The sequence below is a fragment of the Drosophila navojoa genome, chromosome 2 (assembly GCF_054131105.1).
Source record: "Drosophila navojoa isolate 15081-1374.11 chromosome 2, UAZ_NAV_1.0, whole genome shotgun sequence".
Taxonomy (NCBI): Eukaryota; Metazoa; Arthropoda; class Insecta; order Diptera; family Drosophilidae; genus Drosophila; species Drosophila navojoa.
Genome location: NC_142890.1, coordinates 24,674,078 through 24,701,822, shown reverse-complemented (window position 1 = coordinate 24,701,822; position 27,745 = coordinate 24,674,078). Strand labels below are relative to the sequence as shown.

At 40.6% G+C, this 27,745-nt stretch overlaps 1 protein-coding gene across 1 annotated transcript; it reads left to right on the top strand.

Moving 5' to 3' along the window:
• Positions 1-14,190: 14,190 nt before the first annotated feature.
• Cyp6d5 (Cytochrome P450 6d5) lies at positions 14,191-16,039 on the top strand. The gene is made up of 5 exons (XM_018098014.3): positions 14,191-14,772; positions 14,828-14,980; positions 15,040-15,470; positions 15,527-15,775; positions 15,841-16,039. The coding sequence occupies exons 1-5, from the start codon at positions 14,240-14,242 to the stop codon at positions 15,999-16,001; spliced, it is 1,527 nt and encodes a 508-aa protein (XP_017953503.1). The 5' UTR covers positions 14,191-14,239; the 3' UTR covers positions 16,002-16,039.
• Positions 16,040-27,745: the final 11,706 nt, after the last annotated feature.

Genomic DNA, 27,745 nt, shown 5'->3' with positions numbered 1-27,745 from the left:
TGGCTGTTGGCATTGCAGTTCAGCCGGAAAACATAAAAAACTACTTGATTCTTCCTGCTGGAGTGCCAAAAGTAAGCATAGCAGTACCACATAATAAATAAAGCAGGCAACGCAACAGCAGGAGCACGAGCAGCAGCAGGAGCAGGAAATATGGCACTTAAAGTGCTTTAAATAACATTAGAAACTTTAGCATTGTATGTGTGCTGCGAGTCTCTCTGGATCTCGTTTTTTGCATGTACATACATACATACATACGAAGGCATATTCATCTGTCCCATTGTTGTTGTCGACTTTGTGAGTGTGTGTTTGACTTGAACGCAAATCTTTCATGTCAGGACAATCTACGCTAAAGGCAGCGCCTTGCATTTGTTAAAGTTGTTCATTTGCCTGGCAGTTGACAGACTGTATAAAGACAACAACAACAACAACAACAACAACAACGACAACGATGATGGCAACGGTGACGAAGGCAAGTGACTGCCTCATTGTTTGTCTTGCCTCTACAACGCATATGACACACTCAACGCCACGCCCATGGAACGCCCATAAATAAAACATTTCACTCCGTTTTACTGTCTGCTGCCGCCTTTGTCTCAAAAGCAAACAGCTGGCGAGTAATGCGGCTAATATTTGCTTGCTGCAGCTCACTTTGATTTGACTTTAATGCACAATAGCATTTTATGCAGCCACTAAAGCAACCTCTGCGTTTGCCATTGCCTTTGCCTTTGCCCTCGCCTTTGCAAAGCTATGCAAATTGATGCTGGAATGCATTTGGCAAATGCCACAGAAAAACCTCAACAATGCTGTAAGCGTGCATGTGCACATTTTTATACGGTCGTATATCTATCATTACGTAAATCACGACGCAAGCACGCGTGTGTAAGCCAATTAATGAAGAAAGTGCATCTGTGTGGGGCAAGAAATTAAATTAAATCAAAGCCGCAGCAAATTGGTTGCTTTGTGGCAATTGCAATCATCACTTATGCATAGGATCTGTTTACGGTCTTCCGAAATGCCATTGAATATAGCCAAAAATCCCTTGATTGGCCACAGAATATTTTCAGTAGATACATTATTTTATCTAGCTAGATTTAAGTTCACTTTGCTCTGGCCAGCATAATGAACTACATAATTACTTGGGAATAAACTTTTTAAGGCTACTGGAAACTATGTATGTGCCGCACTTTGCAAAACTAATGCAAATTTTTGGCGCTTATTCTGCTTCCATTTTCATTTTCAGCTGCGTAAAACTTTTCCTAATTGGCAAAAAAGAAGGAGGATAAGTGCAGTAGCCCGACTTTCAATTATCCTTGATTTAGCACATTCGACAATAGGCAAATGCCAATTCTAAAAATATGATACTTTTAGCCGGATTTTATAGTTATTTAAATAAAACAAAAATAATGCAAGGGTAGATAAATCAAATTATTAACACATACAAGCAGATTTTTTAGTTAGCAAACAATGCCCAGGGTATATTAAAGAGGGCAACGCAAGTCGTATACCCCTTTTGCATTCAGAAAATGCAAGCCTCGAGAATTTTTTACTTCCGCAAAATGTCAGCGTCGCTGTCGACAACGTCATCAACGTTGCCATCTTCGGTCCGGCGCAAGTACAATTTAAGCCAGTCGCAAACAATCCGACAACTCGAAAAACTGTGCAGAAAGTTTTGGCGAAAGTGCTCGCTGGTATTTGTTGAGAGCCGCCGCCATCGCCGAAATTCGCTGACAGTTGGGTGCCTAACTTTAGGCGCATTAGTGCGGCTTAAATATTGAAAATGCCGTCAAGTTATTTAATAAATGTCATCCACGAGTCGGCGACTCGACTTGCCAGGTTAGTTACGGTTCGTTGCTGTGCCAAAAATTGCCCAAATTATTGCCTTAAACACGCGCCAAGCAAAGCTGCAGATGGCGCGCGGCATGCGTGGCTGCATGTGTGCATGTGTGTGTGCATGTGTGTGCATGTGCGCGTGTATATGGCATTTGGCCTTCAGTGTTTGGGCTGAAGGCGCCTTTAGCCTGTGACCTTCGCCGCCTGGCTAAGCAAATTAATGCGAGTGCATGCAAAATTTAAACCCAATTTAACTTTGCACCCGCGCCGCCTGACTGCCGCCTGACTGCTGCCTGCTCGCACTTTAATTATGAACTTAAATCGAAAAACTTTACATTTACAGGCACGGTATGTACTCAACTGTCTATGAGCGCTTTGACTATGACTTTGACTGCGCGAACCTAAACTAGTTGCGGTCGATTCGGTTGCCGCATTCATTGCATTCATTCAGTCGTTGGATGCTGCGTTTATGCATGCAAATTTTCGGGCTGTTGCACTTGCTGCGCCTCGCATAGAGCTAATTAAATACGAAGCAGCCATAGAAAGCTCTGTTATATCCCGCACAAATTATTATACAGCTTCTTTTTTCGGACATTTTTAAAGCTAATTTAAAGTGTGGCACAGCCAACAGCGTGGAGCCAGCCCCGACTATCCACGTTCGGCGTCGGCATGTGGCACACATCACGTGCCGGGCGCGGCACGGTGTGGTGCGGCACGACGGCAAAGACATTGCAGATGAGGTCCGTGCATACCAATGCAGTTGCAAGGCAGCCTTTATGACGTCAGTGTGCAAGACTCTTGATGTCGCTGCACCCGGGCATCGCGTTACAGCGATAGAGCGCCCCAAAAAGTATGCTACGGGATTTTAGTGCCTTTTGGCCTCTTGGCCTGTCGCTGTCGTCGCCTAATGCTGCTACAATGTCGCGTAGACGCTGTCGTTTTGTATTCCCTTTTTTCGCTTTCTTCTTCTTCTTTTTTTGTACAAATTTCCAAAATCAATATTTGCCGAAAGTGTTTTGCATACCAAATAATTTCGGAAAACAACTTGCAAGGCAGCGGTGGCGGCGGCGGCGGCAGCAGTTGGCGGGGTCAGCGGAAGGAACATTGTAGTGGCAACAGCAGCTAAACAAATTGTCAACAAATGATTTTATTTTTTGGATCTTGTGGGGGGCTATGCACACACATATGTATGTACACACTTACACATAGAGACACATGTCACGAGCTGCTGCCCTGCCCCAAGGCGTTTGCAAACACTGAAAATTTCAATCGCCATTGAAGTTCAATAGGAAATGAAAAGTTTGCGCAGTAAAAGTCGAAATGTTGCAGCCCTTTCATGAAACGAATAATAATATGAATATATTAATTATTATATATTATATTATTATTATATTATAATAATATGAATATATTAAAATTATTAAGAAAAAGGATTACATGGACATGTATATACATATCTTTAAATTATATCAAATTAATATTTTGTTTAAATGTATTATTTGCATAAAAATATATTTTTTATATATTGCCCTTATTATGACTCTCTGTTGATAAATTACATTTATTAACTAACTTAATCAGGTCTTACATAATAACATGAAATGAAGGGATTACAAACTGAGCAGATATGCAGCATTGACCCCGTGTATTAGGGCAAGTCTATTGACCCATCTTGTATGCACACTGTTAATACCTTAGCATGCGTATGGCAGAGTGTTTTTGACCGGCAGTTGACCTAAGTAAATAAATATTATGGCTTAATGCTTACCGTCTCCTGCCCCGACTGCTATTTACATAATCAGGCGCTCAAAGCAGGCAGCCGCCTTTCGAAATTAACTCATATTTCAGCTGGCGAGCCAGCGGTCCATCGTCGATCCAGCGAAGCGCATTGATATATTACGTGTCAGTAAGCCGCGCGTTTGCCATGCAGCGGCCCAAAGCCGTGCTGGTTGGCCAAGTGGAGCGCACATTGTTCGCAGCACTTCCGGCAGGCAGTGCAAGTTTGACGCGCGCGTCAACACGCGCTTTGTCAACCCAACAAGGCAGCTGCAACAGGAAACACGCGCACACTTACACACTCACACACAAACAGACTCACTCACACAGATTTACAAGTGATGTCCTGGCCTGCTTACAATGTATGGGAAATTGGTTTCGCTTGGCTGCACTTTGCTGAAAAATCCAATACCAAGACACAAACACACACACAGCCAGCCTGGCTGTTTAGCTGGCCAAAAGACTGTTTAGGGTCAAGAGGGGTCCAGGGCGGTTTGCCCCGCAGACTGTCAGACATTCAAGCCAAGCAGGAAGTCTTCAGTGACCGCGTCGGACTCGATAATCAGCAATGACCGACAGCCCAGTCCTGCCAGCCCGGCCCGGCCAGGCTCAGCACGGGATAAGGCTGCGCTGCTTGGCGTTCTTTGAACCTACAATTAATTTACTTTGTTTTTCCAGTTGACCAGATATTAACATTACTTGACTTCCGTGCGTGCCACTAGTGGCAGGCGCCGTCGCACATATGAGCGAGCGCGCAGATGGTGCTCCTCCTGGCGGTTGGCGCGTTCTGCTCGATTGCTGACCTGCCATATGCCGGCATTTAGCCATTTACTTACTTTAAGCATAATAAATTATTTTAAGCTGCTAAGCTTGTTGTGCTTATTGCCGTCTCCTCGTGCTTCCTCGTTATGCCTCTCTCACATGTCTGTGTATGTGTGTGTGTGTGTGTGTGTATGCGTGCGCTCGTTTTTCTGCTTTGGCAATTTTCTTAGGTTAACGGGCAAAATGTTGGGCAATTATGCCGCACCTGCTCTCTATCAGACCCAGTCCGCTTTTTGTTCCCCTAATGACAGCTATTTGTGCAGTTTTTGGCAGTTGAGTTTATTTATTACACTTTCTTGTGCCGCGCAATTTGTTTATTTGTTGCTTGCCCAAACTTTCTCCCAGCGCTCGCAGCATGCAATATTCGAATAGAAGGTATTTCAATTTGTATCATAAAATGCCTGAGTGACTGTAAGTCATGGATAGATTCAAATGTTCAAATAAAAGATTAATTTTTGCTTAAATTTAAATAATTATAGAAATTTAAATTTAAATAAGTAAATTATAGTAAATAAGCATTATAATAAAAAATAATAATATTAAGAATTTAAATTAGAGTTTAAATTAATATAAATTTAGATAATTTTGTGATCTTTTTGTATTAAATACTAATATTATGGTTTAATTTGTCTTTAAATTAAATAAATTGGCTTTCTTTTTACTTCCCAAAGCAAATAAACAAGTTATAATAAATAAGCAAAATAATAAATTAGTATTTATTATTAAAATTATATTTTCATTTAAATAAATCATTTTATATATTATATCTCTAATCAAATTAATCGTTAGATCAAACATTTAAACTTAATGCAAAAAGAATTTATAGAATAAAATTATAAATGAAGTATTTATAAATTAATATACAATATTTTCTAATTATTGGAAGCGTATAGAAGGTTCGGGGGCATTTTTTTTTTGTAGCTGCCACTGCCACAAAGTATTCCTCGACAATATAGTTTGCATTTGGTTAAAGTAGAGCGTGCAACGCATTTGCATACATTGGATTTAAATATTCATTTGCTGCAAGCTGGCGCACCCCACAATCAGCAAGCTGGGTTCGAGTAAATCCCGATTCAGAGTCAGAGTCAGAGCTGCAGCTGGACAGTCAACAAAGGCGGCTGCGCGGGGTGAGGTGAAGAAGCACGGGCGATACATTGTGGGTCAGACTGCTCAATTTTCAGTTCAGTTTAACTTCAAAGGAGACGCAACGACAGCAAATTGAATTTGTGGCATGGCAAATTGATCCGTGCGACTTTGTGGCGTTAATTGAAAAGATCAGCGACTAATGTGAATGCATCCACTATAGATGCAAGCAGCCAACTAGTTTTAAATTGCAATGGCAAATTAGCGGTATATAATTAAGTGCTATGCATTGTTAAGTGAAGATATGGAAACGAGCTTCGTCTTCACACACAGTCTACTATGAAGGCTCTTTGTTTTTGCAAATAGGATATGCAGCTCAATTATTGTGCATTAAACCATGGAGAAGCTTAAATTCGATCAAATACAAAGCTGAATCGATACATTTATCATTTGCTTAAGCAGCTTGCACGTCAGCTTCATAGTAAGCAAAGGAGCAGGGCATAGGCTGCATTGTCGATCTAACTCAATTACAATATAAAGTGCAATGCCAATTTAACTGAATAATTGGCTTTGCAGGAAACTACAATAGTTACCTGTTCCGTACTCCCAATAATAACAGATATGCCAGGCTGGCTAAGCTAATGAGCGATATAATGTTGACATTGTTTCAGAACTGCAAGGTGATATACCCATAGCTATTAAATTGCATAGCTTGTCAAACATAATTCTAAATTCATTTAAAGAGATATATAAATTTGGAATTAATATATTTTCAATAAGTTTATTCTGCTTGTGATGTGGTTAATTCAGAATTAATTTCATTTTATGGGGTAAGGCTGAAGCCAATTTTTATCATAACAGATAAACATTAATTTATAAAATCGATTATTTGAAAGGAAATTATCATTTGGTACTATAAATTTGGAATATTATTAAATTATTTCTAGTTGCATTTAAAAAAGAATTTTACAGTTTTGGTTTAGCATAAATTATTCGGCTGGTTAGTTATTATTATTTGGCAATTGAGTTTTGTAATTGCAGTAAACGGCTTAACTAGACACGTGAAAATAAATTTGAAATTAGTTAATTAGAAACTACATTTATTTATATTGCTTTCGCTTTGATTGGCCATGCCCATTGAACTTTGGTCAAAGCGAGCGAGCGAGGCGTGTCCCGAGTGCATAAACAAATGCATGGCCAAACAGGAAATTTTGATTAAAAGCACGACTTGCGCATACTCTGTAATTAAGTGTAATTACTCATATACCTACTATTAATAAAAAAAAAAAAAAAATAAAAAAAAAAAAAAAAATGAAAATAAAATAAAATAAATGATAAATTGCATGTATGTATGTAGATGAATATGTATAGAAGAAGATACGAGACAAATGTCTCGTATCAAAGGGTATTCAATGCCAATTATATACTCTCTCGTAGTTTATTTTTGCACAATTTAAGAATATTATTTGCGTATTTTTAATCGTTTAAGAATTTGATATTATTAATTTAAATTGGCATTATTGATTTGTAATAATTTAATATTATTTAAGTTATTTTAGGAATTGGCTTTGCATATTTTTTACTCATTTAATCGCAATTATAATTTCGTATGTTCATTTTTACATATTTGCCAGACATGAATAATTATTAATCAGGAACGAGTAGAAGCGAAATGCCACGGCATTGCCTCGCAGCCGCACTGGAGTGCCATTGTTTAGTTACACACAGGCATTTATATTGCTGTCCACAGAAATGCGAATTATTAATGACATCGCAATCAAGTGACCATTGAGTGGCCAAAGTCCTGTTGCAGCATCACTCAAATTACGAAATGATGTGGCGCAATTACCCAAACTCATGCAGAAGCGCAAATTGAAATACAAAATAATTTGGCTAAAATAATTTTAATTATGCACAGATTTTATGGTGTGCTCTCAAAATGCAATTTAACTCTGACTGGCTGCATTGCTCTCTCTCCATCATATACATATACATATGTATATATGTAAAGAAGTTACTAGACAGACAGCATTGACGTTTCGGCTGCTGTAGTTCAACTCGAGTATGATTTAATTAAACCACAGCCAATTTGGCTTCCTAGCGGCAGTTAAGCATATGTGCAGTGCTACCTTTATTTGTGTGAGCCACACAAATTCAATTGCTCGTATCCAATTACATATTTTTTTAAGTGCAACTTGTTTTTTCTTTTCTAACCTGAAGCCCCTGGGGTAATATGTTTTGATAAAAATGATGTAACTGGCCATACGTAATGCATCAGCAGTCGAGTCCATCCATCCATCCTGCTCGCCTGTACATCGGGCTGCCCTTCCGCCTGAACATGCAGCAGCTCCAATTCTGAGAATTAATTAAAAAATGCAACTCTAGCTCAGTCAGTAAACAACATATATTTATGTTTAATAATTTGATCTAGATTTCACTTCAACTCAAACAAGGAATTGTACAAGTGTTTAAGTTAACTTATTTATTTTGTTTTTGACAGTCAATATATATAATATCCTGCGATTCCCTAGAGAAACATGGTTGTCCAATCACGTAGAGTGCTCGGCCACCCTAAATTTCGAATCGCTCTGAGCCATGTCTCGTGGCATCGCCTGTGCCAGCGTTTGGCATTCACATCTAACCAAGCAACTAACCTTTGGCTCTTGGCCCGAGGACTAATAATTAAAGTCAGATGCCATTGTCACGCCCAGCTAAGCGCGTTTGACATTGCAGCCGAGTTGGACACCTTGATGGCAAAACCAACAATCTCTTTTCACATTCCGGCCAGGGCAGACATAGACAAGCACACACACATACAGTCACACACACTCACACAGAGATTTTGCCACTCTGTGGCCGTCTAATTGATGTAACAAGTGTTTGGGCCATGTACTGCTGGAATTTATAAGTGGCAAAATAGTCAGCAGAGACAGCACAGTCAACAGTCCAAGTCCAAGATGCTTGTCGATAGTTGGCCTAGGGTCAGCTCCGGCGCTGACACTGGAGATGGAGCTGGCGCATCCCCCACATGCCCACACTGGGCACGTAACAGATTCGCACTCAATACAGGGCGACACGTAGCGGGCCAAGAGTACGAAGCCAAGCCGAGCCACTCGGAGCCAAGTGCTGATGGCCCAGACAACTGCGACTGCGGGCTGTTGCTTGTAATAAATTTGCTTCAAACATGCAATGCCCGTGGGACAAATGCCGACAACTCCCCCACACTCGCAGTCGCACTCTCCGTTAGTTTCCATCTCACTGACTGGCTGTCTGGATGTCTTTGCCTGTCTGTCTGCCTTGCTGGCTGGCTGGCTGGATGGCTGGCTTACTGTCCGTGTGGCCTTTGTTTTATCCAACGCTGATGATGTCGGTTTGCCGTGCAAAGCCACAAATTGCCACTTGGCTGCCCGCTCGTGCCAATCTGTCGTTATGTTGGTTGTTGTTGCTGTTGCTGTTGCTGCTGTTGCTGTTGCTGCTCGCCACATTGTTGCAGTTGTTGTTTGAATAAATCTAAAGAAATAGCATTTAATGTCCATTTGCAGCAGATTAAGATAAAAAGCATCGCATGGCGCCGCCTGACTTTGGTCAACTCGCCTGGGACTGTGATTGGAATTGGTAGCGCAACGCAGTGAAGTGGATTGCAAGTTGCTCTGCAGCTAGAGCAGCAGCGTCAACTTGACCATTCGTGGCTTATCGATTTTGGGCCAGGCATTGTCTTAATGCTCGAGTAAAGCCTTTGAAATGGCACGCTCGTAACTGCCACAAACAAGTGAGACAATCAACACTTGATAAAACAAACACTTCTAAATTAATTAAATTGCAAATATTCTTGAAGCAGCTGCAGCAGCAACGAGTGAGCTTAAGCTGCACTTCTCCTGCTCTCGCACACACACGCGCACAACATACTCACACACACACACACTCACGCACGCACACATATACCTTGCACATATAGTTGTCACTCAAAGATAATCCAGGCCATCAATAATGCAAACAGATCTTGGTGCTTCAGTGCCTCAGCCCTATCCTTGTTTGTTTTTCTCCGCCTGCTGTTGCTGTCTCTTTTCTTTTATTATTTCTGTCTGCTCTCTCAAAGCCGTGCTCCGGCCATACTTGTGTATGTGTGTGTGTGTGTGTGTATGTCTGCGTGTTTGCAGTTTTGCTTTTGTTTTTATTCCATTTTTTTTTTCACTGTATTTTCGTTTATTCTGCTGGCGGCCATTGGCTGAACAATTTGGACAAAGATTTTTCAAATTGAGTTGAGTTTGGCTCAAACTTCAAATTGAATGAAAAATACTTGAAAGCAAGCTTTATGGCACGGGCATATGCAAATCTTAAGCAAATATAATCATATGACTATCCACAATTCTCTCACCTAAAACAATGCAGAGGTCAGAAGTTGATTTTGGAATTGCTATGCCGTAAATGACAATAAATTACATAAAAGCTTTTGCTGCAAGATTGAATGAGTGATTGATTAGTAATCAATGCATATACCAAAAGAATGAGATTCTAATTATTAGATTATTGAAAATTTCACAACCAGACAAAAGACGAAATTAGCAAGATCTTCAGCAAATTATGGTATATATCTGAATAAGATAAAAGCCTTTTCGTTGTTTTTCTTTATATTATATTAATACTATAAGCTCTTGTTTCATTCAACAAAGAGCAAAGTGGACAAACAATAGAATGGAAGTTTTCACATTTAAGTTAAAGTCTAAGCCTTGTGAATTAATGTGGTTCAAATAACAAAATTTAAATTAATGTATAACTTTAGAACATTAAGAATATCATTAGTTTTATTACAACTTTTTGAAAGAAATTAAAAAAAAATTTTAAATAAAGTAAGTATATAGAAATAATTTATAATTAAATATAAATAGCTTTAAGTGGAAGGAACAGAAATAGTTAGATCCCAATAATACACACATTTAGAATTTGATTCGGCATTTACCATATTATGGGAATGTCTTGGACTAATTACAGTTAGTCTTGAGATTAGTTGCATCATCTGTAAACGCTGCATCGCAGCTCCAGGACGTATGCAAAGTAGTAAAGTTGCATAATATGTAATAAGTAGAATTTAAATAGCTTTCACATTTTCTCTGTGCGTTTACAAGCAGATTTAAGCTTCTCTGACGTCTTCATGTCGTTACATGCAGCTTTGTATATGCTAAAAAAAAGTGAGTATGTATGTTAATCCAATTTAGAGTTGAGCTAGGGTTATCTCCGCTTCGCCCGTCAGCTACGCCCCCTATTATTATATTGTTATTTATATAACGGCTCATACATAAATTATGACCGCATGTTAATTTTTCAACTGGTTAATGAGCGGAAGTGGTCATCATCGTTAAATGTTGCAAGTTGAATATGTTGCGTTAATTAATTGCAGCGCCTGGGTATGCGTTTGATGAGGGAGATTTGAGCGTGTGTGAGTGTGTGCCGGCTGGGGGGCGTGGCATCGTCAGGTGCACTGCCTGCCGCACTGTATTATTAATTACAATTAGCCGGGCAAGCGGGTGTGTTAATTTGTAAAAGTGATGCTGTTATATTCCGTTGAAATGTTCAACGGCAACGGGTAATTTATGTGCCAGCTGTTAAGTGCTGCACTTTGTGTGACAAATGACTACAAAGTTACATATGCCCTTTTGATTTTTATATGCGCTCACATATAAAGGCAATTAAAACTATGAACTCACTGTGCAATTCATAAAATGTTGCAATAAAGCAGTGCGTCACACAAAAAAGGTGATTCATTCAGCTGACAATTTAAGTGAAATCCAGTTTGACTTCAAGGATCAAGAATGAGTTTCAGGACATGAAACTGGCTGGTGTGAAAAAGGTGGCAGAGAAAGTGAGACGTTGTTATAGAATGAATAAAGGAGAAATGATGTGGAGAAATGGATGAGGAAAGGTTGAATGGATGCAGAGGAATGCAGTTTAGAAAGAACAAGAGTGGGCAAAGAATGAGTAAACAAACTTAAAGCAGGAACAGGTACAGGAGTTGTATTTAAATGGAATGAAAAGCATAAGACGTGTCCTTTTATTTATTAAATCTAATACTATTTACAGCTCAATAAGTCATAAGATATATGGATCTAATAGCTTTGATCGAAGATTGATTTGTGCAGGTCAATATCAACCTATCTGGCCAACTTTCTGATTGTAGATTCCGTTTTTTCTGCAGTCTCGTGGTATAATTAGATATCGTATTTTGTTTATTGCTTTTGGGGTGCGGGAGAGTTCAGTTCGTTTAGTACTGTGACAAGGCAAATACAATTTCAAAACATTTAAAGCAGCCTACTTTGCTTTATCGGCCGCACCGGGCAGGCGGGTTTGTCGTGGCCTGGTCTCGTCTGGGCTGGTCCAGCAGAGATGAAGTGACGTAAATTAAATTAGTGTCAAAAGAGCATTTTGAGCGAGCGTGAGTGAGTGTCTGTGCGTGCCTGACACGGCCGGCAAACATAATGACCACCGGCAAAGGCAACAGAACAGAAACAGCAGAAGCCAACAACAACAACAGCAACAGCAGTCCGGGGAAGCACAGTGCACGGGACAGAGCAAAAATTGTATGCAAATTATGCTTGACATTGTTTCAGCATACTTTTTGGCGTGCGAGCCAAGACAAAAGCTGACATTTAGCCCAAGGAGAAACAGAGACGCTAACCGAGACAGGACCAGGCCCAGGCCCATGCCCATGCCCAGTCCCGTGATCCGGTTAGGGCGCACCTAACATTACCGCGCAACGGTTAGGCGGGGCATGTGTATGTATGTTTGTATCTGCATGAGCTTGTGATTGTATGTGTGTGCAGCCAGTTGAAACTTTGTGACATTTTTTGGCGCGCGCAGCGGAAACGTGCAAACTGGCAAATTTATAATGAGACGCGGACTCAGCGCAGCTCGTCTGCCAACGGCATTTTCTCTTGGTCTGCTAAGCACTAAGCGCATTTGTCGCTGGGTGCTGAGTACTGATGGGCGTTAGGAGCTGGGTGCGGTACAGAGACGGCTTCAAAAGGTTTTCAAAGCGTCAAAATGTGTTTAGCTTGCGCAGCTTGTGGCTAATACCAGAAAAAGCTTTTAGAGTTTCATATTTTGATTTATTGGCTACCTCATACACATATGCATACACACACACACAGGCATTGATGGTTTATTGCAAACGCATTTGCATTTCCAACATCTCGCTCCTGAACACACAAATTGATGTATGGGACTTGAACCTGCTACCAGCCCTCCAGCAACAGCGCCAACTCCATCTTCGCGTTGCTTGCTCCTCAGCTACGTCAATTTATTACGTTATTGATATTAAATACCGACGCGGCGTGCTCCATTTAAATTTAATTTTAATCCGAAAGTAGAGCAGGATGTGTGCGCACGTAGAAATCGATTCGGGCGCCTAATAAACGAATTATAAAAGCGAATAATACTTTTAACGATTATTAGTTAATTTTTTTGTGGTTCTTTGTGAATGTCTATCAAGATTATTTAATTCTTTTGTCGGATAACCAGTAGATGACCTGGATACAGATATGTGCAAACAGTTTTCCAAGGCCTTAACGAAGTTCATATTGTGCAATTCAATTGCTATCATTATGATATATGTATATATATATTCAATAAAATTATATAACTACACAAAATATATCACCAGACCATTACGATTTAAATAAACCTCATTATTCTATTATATTTGTCGCTTTTAAGAGTATGTATGCATTACAAATTAATAAAAGATGTTTGACTTATTATTATTATTTTTTTTTTTAAATATCTATAAACTGTATATGTAGGCTGTATTTGTATGCTGACTTGACATTAAATAAATATTTCCATAAATATAATTTTATTTATTTAAGTATTATTTATTTTCTATATATTCTTATATATTCGTTTGTTTATACATTTTTATATATTAATTTAAAATTTTGAAATTCTTCTGACTGAGCAATCAATAACCATTAAGCATATAGATATTTTTCGATTTACCATAAAGCTAAATCAATATACCCAATATAACTTCATGAATGTGTAAAACTTGCAGATAATTATCGAAATTAAATATTTGTTTATTGTTTATTTATAGAAATAAATGTTTGTTTACTTGAGGCGACCTACACCAATGCATCGAAATCTAGTTTAATAACATACTTGACTGATCGAACATGTTTGAGGCTGTATTATTGATTAGGTCGTGCGAATAAACAACGAACACGCTTCACAACGTGCTCGTAATCAGCAAATAATAGATTTTTGCTTCCTAATGTTGGTATTCTCTATATTTAGTCACGTCATGCTTACGATCACTATAGAACAAATTGATTTGCTTTGTAGAGAGTATGCAGGCTTCTATTGACATGAACTGATGCGTTGTGGGTATAAGGCATACTAATGATAACCTATATACGTCTATATGTGTATGTGTAGATATATGCGTACTTATTTACTTTTATTTTATTTATTTTTTACTTTTTTCGCCCAGTCACAATGAGCATTTTCAAGTTCATTATTATTATTGTTGTTATTTAATTTCATTATCACCCTATCTGCATTCGGGAATCTAAGCATCGGCAAATGCTTAGCAGCTTACTGATAAGGGTGTGCTAAGGGCGATACAAGTTACGAGCAGCGACGATAAGTCTCAGTTCGCGTGAGGCTATATAAAAGTCACAGTTCGTTTCTGAGTTAGTTTTAGTTGAAACTGCTTGGCATACGTCTCACTATCACAATGAGTGCTGCAATATATTTGATAGGCGTTATTGGTGTACTGCTGTACACCTATCTAAAGTGGACCTTCAGCTACTGGGAGCGCAAGGGCTTTCCCTGCAACCGGGGCAGCATACCCTTTGGAGCCCTGGATCCGGTGCGCAGGAATAAGCGGTCCTTCGGCCTGGCCATCTACGATATGTACTTATCGACTAAAAAGCCATTCATCGGCATCTATCTGACCCTAAGACCCGCCTTGCTGGTGCGTGATGCCCAGCTGGCCTACGATATGCTCGTCAAGGACTTTGCCAGTTTCCACGATCGCGGCGTTTACGTCGACGAGAAGCATGATGCCTTATCCGCAAATCTCTTCTCAATGGAGGGCAAGAGTTGGAGAGGAATGCGCACAAAGATGTCGCCGTCCTTCACATCTGGCAAACTGAAGGCCATGTTCAGCACTTCCGATGATGTTGCCGACAAAATGGTGGCCCATGTAAATAAAAAGCTACAGCAGTCAGGCACGACTGAATTCGATATGAAGAACTTGATGGCATGGTAAGTAACTGTTTGCCCATTACCTTAGCTTCCTTCATTTTCCAATTGTTTTCAGCTATGGTATTGATATCATTGCCTCCACTATATTTGGTCTGGATGTGGACAGCTTCACGCAGCCCGACAACGAGCTGCGCAGAATAAGCAAAAAGGTTACCGACAACACGGCGGAAAACATTATACGCGGAACCACATCATTTTTATACCCCGGGTAAAGCCTATATCTCTGTTATCTACAGCATATATGATAACTCCCCCATTGAATTACAGTTTGGAAAAGCTATTCATCCGTCTGGGCTGGGCAACACCGGGAATGAAAGATATGCAAAGCCTGGTGCGCCGCACGATTACACTGAGAGAGGAAACTAATGTGGAGCGTCGCGACTTGATGCAACTGCTCTTACAGCTCCGCAACACTGGCCAGATCAACAACGATGACGGAATCTGGTCGGCACAGGCGACCGTGAATAGTGTGAAGACTCTCTCCAAGGACAACGTCGTGGCACAGTTGTTTTTGTTCTTTGTGGCCGGCTATGAAACGACTGCCTCGACTGCTGCGTACACATTATATGAGCTGGCACAGAACCCGGATGTTTTGGCCAAGCTGCTGGACGACATCAACCAAACACTGGCCAAGCACAACGGAGAGCTTAACTATGATAGCATACAGGATATGAAGTACTTGGAGCTCTGCGTGATGGGTAAGTAGCTGGAACAAATCTACGATGTTATCGTCATCATTTTGCCCGCTTTACAGAGACCACTCGGAAGTATCCCGCTCTGCCGATACTCAATCGCATGTGCAACCAGGACTATCCTCTGCCAAACAGCAATCTGGTGCTGAAGAAGGGCACCGAAGTACTCATATCTCTGCTGGGCATGCAGCGTGACGAGGAATACTTCCCGGATCCGCTCAGATACCAGCCGGAACGCTTCACAGAGGAGCACAGAAACTACACACCTGCCGCCTACATGCCATTCGGCGTGGGTCCGCGTCAGTGCATAGGTAAGCTGCGCACTAAGATAAGATTCAAATAGATAAGATTCTAATTTTGCGTTTATTTATTACAGCGGCTAGAATGGGCAAGCTGAATGTGAAGATCGCTCTAGCCAAAATACTTACCAACTTTATAGTAGAGAGCCAGGAGAAACGGGAAATTGAATTCACTGTTCACGGAATACCTCTGCTCCCTAAAGGAGGCGCGCCTGTGAGACTATCTAAGAAACAATAGGCAACAAAAAGCTATGAATGCCTTACGAAGCTATTGAATTATATATGAGTACTTAGCAAACTTGCATTGATAACAATTCTCAAATGCAATTCTTATCTCATACTTATGTACTAAACCTATTGATGACATTGGTGGCAAACCAGCAAATCTTAATGTATGCTAAGCACATATATTCGTGATAAAATAGAAATAGAAAGCCGGAAGTTTTGCAAATTTGTTTCTATGTCTATGGCAAATATATATTCTTCGACAAAGATCCTTCAAGCTTTTTCTTCTTGTATAAAAGAGTTTATATATACACTATTTTAGGAACGGCAAAACATTTTTAAAGTTGAAAATATTGCCAATATGTGAAACAGCTTACCATTATATCTAAATTGTCACACATTAAAAATATATGCAGTTCATTAAAAATTAGATTTGGATTTAATTAAAATCTGTTAAGTAATACAGAAGCTATAACCTACAATGTGTGGCCATAAAACGTGGCTATCAGCGCCGAGCGTACGCAGTTTACCTACACAAGTGCACAGATGCATTGAAATGCGATTAAATTGTGGTTGAAGTGTGAGCCACTTAGCATGCAACAGTGAAGTGATAGTACTGGCGATGATTGGGTGTATGGACTGGAATACGAATCAATATTATTATTAGTTTACACTTTTTAATGACTGAGTACACACATGTCTGTGTTTATATTTACCAGCTAGGGGCACTCCCAACTGCAGCTTGCTTGCATATTATTTGTGATTTTAGAACGTGAGCTTAAAATTTAATCAACGCTCTTCATCATTTTAAGCTTTAGCGTCAGGTAGTCAGCTTTTACCCGAGCGAATCTTCCATGATCAAAAGTGAGTTTCGGACTGGTTCTGCTGCCCAAGTCGTTGACAAGTTGACAAACTTTTAATCCCATTGCCTTCAAAGTTTTTGGCGTCAGTCTCGTCTGTCTGCTCTGCCAACGTGTGTCAGTCACAGAGTAGTCTGCATTGTTTCTGACCTCGCGTTCATCTTATTAAAAACTTGCTGCATTCAGGGAATAAGTTGTTAAACAAAAGGCGTACTTAACATATATGTAGGGTAGTGCATTACTAATTTTTTAACTAATCAACTGAGGGAACATAATAACCTTGTGGCAATCTACAGAACAAGGGCTAAAAGGTTGCTGTATGTAGCATATAAATTTCTCTCGGAGTAATTAGTAAATATATTTAGATGCAATGCAATTAAGAATATGATATTGTTGCATATGTTAAATGGATACTTAGATTTATATTCTACTAAATCAAATTACAAGCAATGGTCATTCTTAAAGCAGTCAATACAAAATATGAGACTATTATATAATGACACTCTTACATAGAACAAATATTTGCAGTTTGAAAATCATAAGAAAATATTAAATGACTGTGGCGACAGCTTACTGCTAACTGAACCTCATAATATCCAGAAATTGTTTTCGTTCCGTTTCCATTCCAAACAACATTAATGTCCGACACATGCAAACAGTGAGTCCGACAGCTGCAGGAGGCGAAGCGGGGCACGTCCTGTGGCAGTTGCCAACGCATATGAGCTATGTCAAGTGCGAGCAGCTCGAGCGGCTCCAGCAGCCAAAGGTACCAGGGGGAAGAACAAGAGGCAGCAACCAGTCAGTTGCCAGCCACTTGGACACATGTAATAATTCAATTGTGTGAACATCTATTAAGGAAGATTGATGACAGCGGCAAGCAGTGGGGCCAGGGAAGTGCTGTAGGAGCTGCCTCCACTTGGTCCGGTCACTAGCTGTGTATGTGTGGCTATGTAAGTGTGTGCATGCCAACTGACATAAGGAGAAAAAACTGCTATCTTCTGCTAGACGAATAAAATCTACACTTTTAGATGTATGAAGAACGAAGATTTAAGTTCTTTATAGAATCAACAGCAAAGATTTTCATTCATTATTTAGTTATAATAACTGCATTTATGACAAATATAATGTACTCTGAACGATCTGTCTGGAACTATCGAACCTATTGGCGATGCATAACTAAAATATCTATATAAATACAGTATATTCTGATCAATTTTCTTTTTCTTAAAAATTACATTGAATACCCATTTCAAATGTAGACAAGTATAAAGCGCCATAAATAACCAAGACGAGTGGGAATTAGCATCAACGGACTGCATCAGTGCAATGCGAGCAGCAATAGTTGCTTTAATAGTTATTCAATGATGAAATGACAGCAATCGAAATATATTTAAGCCTGCTCAGTGTCAATATGAATACCTTAATGTGGCTCATAGTCTGTCTGCTTCGTTTGACATTGAAATAAGCTTAAAGACTCTGTGATTTAAAGTAGCGAGCGATTCGATAGCGTCCTCTTTGTCAAATACGCTTGACTGCCTTTTCGCTAGCTCTAAAAAAGTGTGCGATAACTGGAAACAAGCTGACATTTATGCAGTTTGCCCAAGCAGCCTGCAGGCAACTGCTCAAGCACATCAGTACATTCACTGCGCACATATTTTGTTCTGTTCCAGCAGCTGGGGTAAGAGTCGCAGTCGCAGTCGCAGTCGCAGTGGAAGTCGAGGTCGGTGTGGAACGGGAGGCAGATGGGGCGCATCACACCAAGACGCAGCCAAAGCCAATACAAGCAACTAACGAGCTTATTTCCAGACAGTAGACAACGCAGTCGCTCACTGTAGCTGTAGCTGTGGCTGTGGCTGGGACTGGAGCTGGAGCTGGTGCTGTAGCTGGGGCTGGAACCAGAGTTGTTGCCTGGCGGCGACATCACATGCATGATTGACTGTGCAGTTATGCAGTGTTGCCCCACTGAGTGAGGCAAGGAAACGGAGTGAAATGGAGTCCACTAGCTGGCCTCAGCTGGGGCGGGGCGGAGCGGAACACAGGTGTCGCAATCGATTGTCATAAACTTGCGCCACATGTCTTTATCTGCCAATGAGGTCATTGGTGAGCTTAATGGCAGCCTTGCTGCAGCCAATCCAAAGTAAAAACTTACGGGCATTCGAGCTCAAGCCAATTAGACGAATTTCTGTTAATTATGTTCAGTGTGCCATACATGTCGTATACGCAACTCAAGCAGCTCCCCACTAGCTAATGAAAAACTTTGCAGTAACTTCTGCAGCAACAGTTAATACAGTTGCATTAAAACTCAAGTGAGCATGTCGGGTCAGAACTGCGAGGGGTTCAATAAAATATCATTGTTGTGTTAATTAAAAGTTGATTGTTGCACTGTTATCCAGCAGACCTCTACGACAATTAATTAATGGATAAGCAGAATTTAAGCATAATTTTGTCAGCAGCATGCAAGAACAGGTTTGTATTTGTACAGGGTCTTAACACAATTATGGTTAAATTGTCTATTCGGTTAGGTATTTGTTGACTGATTGCTCAGCTGCAAATAGTTTATAATTCATTTAAGTCTAAAGATATTCTCAATTAAAATTAATTGCTCTAACCAGTATCGAAAACATCGTGCTGCATGATAAACTATGCAGGATGTGGACTCAATTGTGAACTTGATTATGCTTAAAGTTATTGTTATAGCCACGCACACAAGAACAAAAGCACACACACACACACACACACATAGATGAACATACGCACTACCATGGCCTGAGAATAAAGGCAACAATTAAAACAAGCAATTAACAGACCATCAAATTGAGTATTTCGCTTTGTTGTTTTTGTCTTGTCTGATGACTGTCGTCTGTTTTCTGTTGTCTGCTGTTTGTCGTTTAATGTTTGGCTTGTAAAAACCAATGCGAGAACACAACGATAGCAAACAAGAAAAACCAATAAAATGAACTTGTCATAAAATTAACGCATTTATAAGGCAAACAATACAGGATTAACAAACGCCAACAGCATCGCCATTTACTATGATGACGAAAACTCACTGACACTGACAATGCCACCTCCAATGCTGTTCTGGTTCTGCTGAGCAGCGAACAGCGAACAGCGAACAGCGAACAGTGAACATCGAACTAAAGCCATTTATAGGCAATTCTTGTTTACTCTCATACGCTGCTGTGGACGAGTTGCGTGAGAAATAACGGCCACTTAATTTGCTGAGGCAGTCCCTTCACACCAGTCCCTCCATTCGGTCGAGCCACGGGCATAACGAGAAGATAAATATGCTGGCAACACTGAACTGCTGAATAAACTGCTGTTTATGACAGATGTCGCAACAAAGTCGAACTTGAGTACGTGCCGCGAGCACTCGTAAAATTAAAATTTGCACACGATTTGCCCTGCATGATTCCTCTAGTGATCCCACCAAAGGCGTGTATTTTTACTATGTCATGACATATGCGAAATGATATTGAATAGAATTTTTGATTTGGATTTCGTATGTGAAAATGAGAATAATAATAACATGAATAGGGGAAAATAACATGAATAGGGGCTATGAATTTGGGATTAAATATTATAAGCGAACCTCAACTGAATTTAAATTTTAAAATTTTGTAAATCAAAAAAATATGTTTTAGTTTAAATACTTATAAAATGAAATATATTTCTATAATTATTTAATTTGATACATTTTTAAATTCAAATTATACCTATTTGAACTATGAAATTTCGAAATTAAATTTCAGTTTATCCTCTGTTATGATATTTAATTTCAGATTAATTCAATTAATTGTACGTGTAAATAAAAGGAAAATAATATTCTTTTATTTATTTATTTTTAATAAAAAATTTATATACTCTATAAAACAAGTTTTCTATTGCAAATAATGGCATCTTAATTTAGTAAGTATAGTTAGGGAAAAAATAAATGATTAGACAACACATTTATTGCAATAATTTATCATAATATTTTTATAATTTTTACAAAAATTCTTCAAGTAATTATGAAACAAATTTTAGGTGTTTTTTTCTCATTTTATAAAAATTTCCAACATATCCTGCTGAAACATATAGATATGTAAAAGCATTTAAACTTTGTTCTTCTAATTGATTTGATGTAATTTCAATTTATTTACAACAAACATCGATGCATACAACTGTTATAACAATTAAGAATTTTCGCATTCTGCCTGCAGTAATTTATTTTATATTGTGCCGGTAAGAGCACACACACATCGGTCGTTACGTTTCCGTCGTCTTCTCCTCCCATACGTATAAGGAGTACTGGCTGTGGCTGTGCAAGTCCATGTTTTGTGTTTGTTATTTGGTGCTGCTGCCGGCATATGCACGACAGATGACGAGCACTTTGCGCCTGTGCCCACAAATTACTGCAGCCCAATTGATCGATTGTCTGAAAGGAGTGAAATGAATAGCACTGACAGAGGGGGAGACACTGGGGGAGGCAGGCAGCCAGCGGGCGAGAGAGAAAGTCATAATGAGGCAGAGAAGTGGGTCGGGCGAATTGCTTAAGTGTTGGCAGAGATGGGTAAAGTTACTGAGAGCGAGACGTTTTATGATGTAAGTCAGTGAACTGTGGTAAACGATTTGTTGTTGTTGGCGTTGCATGTAGCCAGCATACGTGTACATCTGTATGTGTATGTACTACACACATTTAGACACCATCATACACAGACACACTGGCAAATACGCACACACACACACAGAAACACACGTATGCACACAAGAATTGAATTAAATTGGATTCGTTGAGTTTGTGTAAACAAAATTTAATGTCTTTTTGCTTTTGAAGTCATTCGCTCAAACTGGGCTCAAGCCCATGCGGATGCCACACACAGAGACCGAGTGAGCCAGACAAAGGCGCAGCCCGGTGATTGGCGCTAGTGGGAGGCGGTGGCGGTACGTCATGATGTTGATATGTCTGACATAAATTTCATCAACTGTCTAAGTTAATGACAGTAAATTTGTTTGAAAATTGCTTTAAAATGGCGCAAGCAACCAAGCAGCCAAGCAGTGCAAAAACAGCCTTGGTCTCTAGGATGGAAAGGGCATACGTTGAACTGTTAAGGTGGGCACGCCCATCCACGCGTGCAAGCGTACAAAGATAGCACACACACACAAACACACTGACGTAGACGAACACACAGAGATTCGTGCTTATGTGGCATAACACAGACGCAGTTATTTGGCGCCATGTCGCAGTGACAGCCGTAAGGCGAACGAAGCTGGCCCAGAAGAAATGACTGAATTCAGTGAAATGTGTCATGATAACTCAAATAAAGGATAGAAAAGGCTGCCTAGCTGCCTAGTTGCTTGGTTGCCTGGGACGCAGCAGTCGCAGGGCTGCAGCCCACGCTCGAGTCAGTCAGCCAGCCGCGAAATGCAAAGCGAGCGACTCTGCGGAAACGACACACACACACACACACACACACATGCACATGGGAAGCGGAAAGGAAAGCAAAGAAAAATGGCGGAGCTTAGAGCGGGGCCGAACCGACTTATTACGTAAAAGTGAATTTATGAAGTGAAACGAGTTAAATACCAGGCCACGAGCTGGCTCAAACAAACACAACAAAAACAACAACAGCAACAACAATAACGAAAGCAACAGTAGCAACTAGGAAATCATTTTTGCTTGTTTTTGCGCCCAATTTTTAATCTGATGATGTCAACACAAATTGTGGTACAAAGTCGCGAGCACGATCTCCCACCCTCTTCTTATGCGCTCCCCCTTTCCGCATCCCCCTGCCATATTTAAGAGCCGACAACCGAAAAAAGCCACTCAAGGACTCTGCAAAACGCTTTGCCTGCAAAAGGTTAGCCGCGGAGTGTCAAGCGAACGAGTGGCAAACGCGCCCACAACTCCAACTGCGAGGGCGAATGCGAAGGCGAACGAAGGTGGCTGGGCCTGAGCGAGGTGCTAGGGTGCTGCTCGGCGGCCTTGTAGTGCCATTTGCAGTACATAAACGCGTTGAGGACTATTCTGTTATTTCGAAATACCCTGGCCGCAATAAATTAATGTGCAACTGTCGAAAGGATAATCGAAAAATAATTTGTTTAAATTAGTAACATTATTTAAAATTAATTGCATTATTATTATATATACCATCAATTATAATCTCCGCTTTTAATTCTTTGGTTTATGTTAGTTTATAATATATTTGCGGTATAATTTCTGCCCCAATATTTATAAACAAACAAATTACCTAAAATAATTAATTGATTGAATATAACACTACAATATATAATATATGAATTTCCATTAGCGCAGCTGAGTTCATTTAGTCGGCCACACCCGACTGTGCAGTACTTTTATTTTTATTTGTTCCCCCTATGCTCTTTACTTTGTATATTCTGTGCTTTATAACAGCTGCAATTTGCAGCTGTCGCTCGGGGCAAGTACGCAGCATGTGGAGGGTGGCGTCGCATTAATAGAAACCACTGCGGCATGAAGGATTTTTCTGGCTTGCACAGACACGTTGCTCGGCGGGTCTTGAGAGTGAGTTTGCCACTCAGACCCGACAAGTTTCTTCGCGCAAATGATACAGCCCTCAGCTGTCGGACAGAAATGTTAAATGACAACGCTGCGATTTCAAGCGCAATGGAGGTCACTAAGCAGGTAATATAGCGCGCGTTGTGTGAAATACAGCTTACTTCCCTCGTAGTTAAAAGAAGCCTTTTAGGTCTACCTTAAATCGTTACCGCAGAGGCAGCTAATGCAATTAGCATATTCTGTGTCAATTGTATCACTTGTTAGCTGAGATCAAAGAATATTTTTTAATTCAATTTCCTTCACTAATAATAAACACAATTTAATGATCAACTCAAGCTTAAACTAATTAATATTTATTAGAAATATAATACATGACGTGCATGCTCAAAGTATTTTCTTAAATTTTTAATTTGTTTGCAACAAATTCAATTATCATTGACTTGACGTCTTGACTTAATAAAGCTTTTTCTGTCCGCATTGTTTTTTCGACATTTTTAAATATGCAATCAGCTAGTGGCACTGGCTGTGGCAGCGGCAGCGGCAGCATGAATTCCAATTAAGACGCTTCCCGTGTTTCACACACCGTTTGAGCGCATTTAATTAAACAAGAAATCGAAATGCAATTATAGTGAATAAATAAGCCCAGGGTAGCTGGGCAAACGAAGAGCAAAGGCTGGCTGGCGGGGCCGCTGCACGGTTGCCCGCCCCTGGTGTTTTGGCTAATAGATAACGTTATGGTATCACTTGCCACAAACAAAGCCAACAGCGTAAATTTGTCCTTGTATCCTCCAACTGTTTCTCTGCATATGCCAAAAGTCACGGGGGCTTGCGTTTGTATTCGCGATTCGTGAGTTTGCGTTTCTCTCTCGCTCTCTCTCTTTCTGTGTTTGTGCGTGTGTGTGTGTGATGTCATGCCTGTGGTCATATCTTGTTTAAATTATCAACTGCCAGAAGTGTATCAAATTTACGGGCACCCACTGTGCATACGCTTGCCGTATAATGAACGTGACCCGGGGTGACCCAATAGAAGGACGGCGTGCGGCGAATGGAGCCCGCCAGGGCCAGTGACAAAGGCAAACATTGACCAATTAAATTGCATTCCGCAGGCGTGCGAATTATGGAAGCTCCGTTAAATGCATTGCAAATACATTTCCGTATATTACATTTTAAATCAATAAACGGAAGACAGACAAGAAGATGGCAAGCCAAAGAGCCAGCAGCTGGAACAATTTAATGAAAGTATCACAATGATTGGTTTCTGTTGGCAACTAAGCAGCAAAAGCAGTGGAAGAAACCGGAGAAGCGAAGCCGATGGCCAGCAAAAATGTCCAGCATAATGAATGGCATTGGCATAGGGACTGGGCTCCATCGCCATTGCCATCGCCATCGCCATCGCCATCTCCCGAGCTGCATTAGTCGCCAGCATGGAAATGCTATATATAAGAGAGCCGGACAGGAGCCGGAGCCTTGGCTGACAGGCAGCTTAAATCCAGCCGAAAACGGAACAGCCGAGCAGGAGAGCAGGAGAGCAGTAGAGCAGCCGAGCAGCGGAACAGCAGCAACAGACGGCCCCAGCAAGATGCATTGTTTGGCGTAGAATTTAATTTTAGTTTAACTTTGTAATTTATCGATGCCGTATGTCGTCGTCGTCGCTGACTCCAGCTTCTCCCCAGCCTCCCCTCTAGCCAACCTACTTCAATTCCTCAAAAATAAAAAAATGGACACTAAAAGCAAGACAAAGCTCAAGACGTTCTTACTGTTTCAAGCACTGAATGGCTACGCGTTGACCAAGTGCTGGCTGCATCCTCGACTACCTTCATTAGTGTTTTGTTTGGCTTTGGCTAACCAGGGGGGAGTGGTTGGCAAAACTGTCAGTTTTACTGCTTCTTTTGCTGTTGAAGGTGTATATGTTGAGATAACAAAGTGCAGAAGTTGCCATCAGTTGTTACCAGCTTGCCCTATCACAATACAATGCTCTACCAAGGAGCTATCATACATTTTATACTCTAATCAAATATCACCAATTATTGTGTATAAAATCTGAAATAATTTTATAATTTTATTGCATCAATTATTATTATTATTATTGATATTATTTTTAATTTAGCTATGTCTTCTATAATAAATTAAAACTAAATTCGTATGTTAAACAAAATTTGAGTATGCCATTCTGGTCAAGTTTTTATACGCCTAATAATATAGACATTATTCAAATGATGTTTCATTTAGATTACAAACACAAAACAATAGTGACCAAGAACTTACGGATTCGGATCTCTCGTGGCAGCTATTTCTCTAGCTTAAAGTTCTTTTGGCCATTGCATTTGTCTTCATCGACAGCCAAGTTGTTTGGCTCCTTCATTTTTCTTTTGGGCGAAAAACTTTTGACTCATTTTCTGGTTGCATTCGCATTCGTATTCTCATTCGCATTCGCAGTTTCATTCCCCTTTCCCGTGCTTGTGCGCATTCGTTTTCTAGTTTGCTGTCTGTCATTGGGTATCAGTAGCTAACTCGTTTGTCTTTCTCTGCACTTTACGTATACGTAATGACAATTAGAATTGACATACTGTGCTCCGCAAAGTTTACCCAGCTGTTCGGGCTTTGCCTTGGCTGCTGTTGCTGTTCCTGATGTTGTTATTGTTGATTGCATCTAATCCTAAAGATTTTATAGTTGCCTTCGCCGTTGCCGTTGCCGTTGCAGTTTGTGTGGATGCTGCCCCAGCGAGCCCCACCGACCACTCCATTAGTTCTTAATGAACACGAATGAAGGTTGAACTTAATACATAGTTGGCCATTAAATACGCTTAAGCCAATTATTGCTGGTATTTGAGCATACTACTTTAGGTATCTTAACTACACAGAGTCAGATTATTGATAATGCCCTAATTGTATTTTGCTACTTTTTTTCAAATACTTGGAAACGATTATGTTTTTAGTTGAAATAGGTGCAGCTCTATGGGTCATAGTTGTGCGTCCTTCGGGGCTATTTCTATTTCTTTGTCTTCTAGGAACTCTTGAGATAGCTCTTGATTTATTTATACGCACTAGAAGACAATTAATATGCTCGCATTACGAATATGCGCTCAATTAGGCATGATTAGTCAAGCACGTGCTACCACGCCCCGTCCATCAGTTGAGGGCGACTGTCTGACTGGCTGAAGTGGGCGAATGTCTAGATGTCTGTCTGTCATGTACATGAAAATCCAATTTCGCTTGGGTTTCATTAGCAGCTTGGCCAATCCGCACATTGGTGGCACAGGCAATTTCGGTCTGCACTCATGCCCAGATGCGGGTACAAAACCGCAAAAAATAATTAAGCACTCGACGACATTGGCGCTTGAGAATGACAGCAACAAGCAACGGCAACATAAACTAAAGAAGCCAAAGGGAACGCTATTGAAATATTTGTTGGATTTCGCTTTTGGGCACCAGAGCCATTGCCTAAGTCAGTACGCAAAATTGAAAATCTCATGTCACAGCATCAGAAGCACCGACAACAAACATTTGCCTCATCCAGCGGCATGTGCGATATTCGACTTGTTATTGAGTTGACTATCTATCAGTCTACCAGTTTACCAGCCAGCCATCCAGCCATCCAGCCATCCAGCCATCCTGCTAGCCAGCTAGTCAGTCAGCCAGGCAGTCAGCCAGGCTGGGAGTGTTCGCTGTTCCATGCTTCGTTGACTGGTCTAAATCAAATGAAGTGAAATCGATGCGCCGCTGACTCTATTCATATGAGCAGCCGGCGGCCAGCAATCCACTGTGGGCGCTGGCGCGACGTTGGGGTGGCGCTTGTGGTGGTGCACGGTGGCATGCGGGCAGCTGTCAATGTGTCTATGGAAATGTGTGCCGTATATTTGAGTGGATTTACTAACTGATTTTGTTATACACTCAACTCGAACTGACTGGCGGTATTGCTGACTGTGATTTTGCTCAGTGCCCCGCCCACTCTAGCCACGGCTCTTGGCTGTTGACGTCTAAGTGCTGGTTGACGCCACTGTTTCATGCTGACAATCAAATTTGTTGACGTGGCTGGATTATTACTTCATAAGCAGAAAATCAGCAGAGCTCTCGCATTGTCAATTATCAGCATTTCTTTGTCAACTACTTTGGCTTTGGCTTTGGCTTTGGCTCTAGCTCTGGGTGAAACAGTCGCTGTGCAAATGGCTTTTGGCTCCGCCCACCCAATAGCAGTGCCTATCAGCCATTACATTCGATTTTCACATGCGAATCTCATTTGGCCATGCTCGATCCCATTAGCACTCGCTAAGCGCATATTCGATGCCAAATACATTGGAAAATTGGCACTAAGAAAGACCGCAATGCCGATTGTTCGCATTGCCACTATGGCCCGACTCCTTGCTAAACCACTCGAATTGA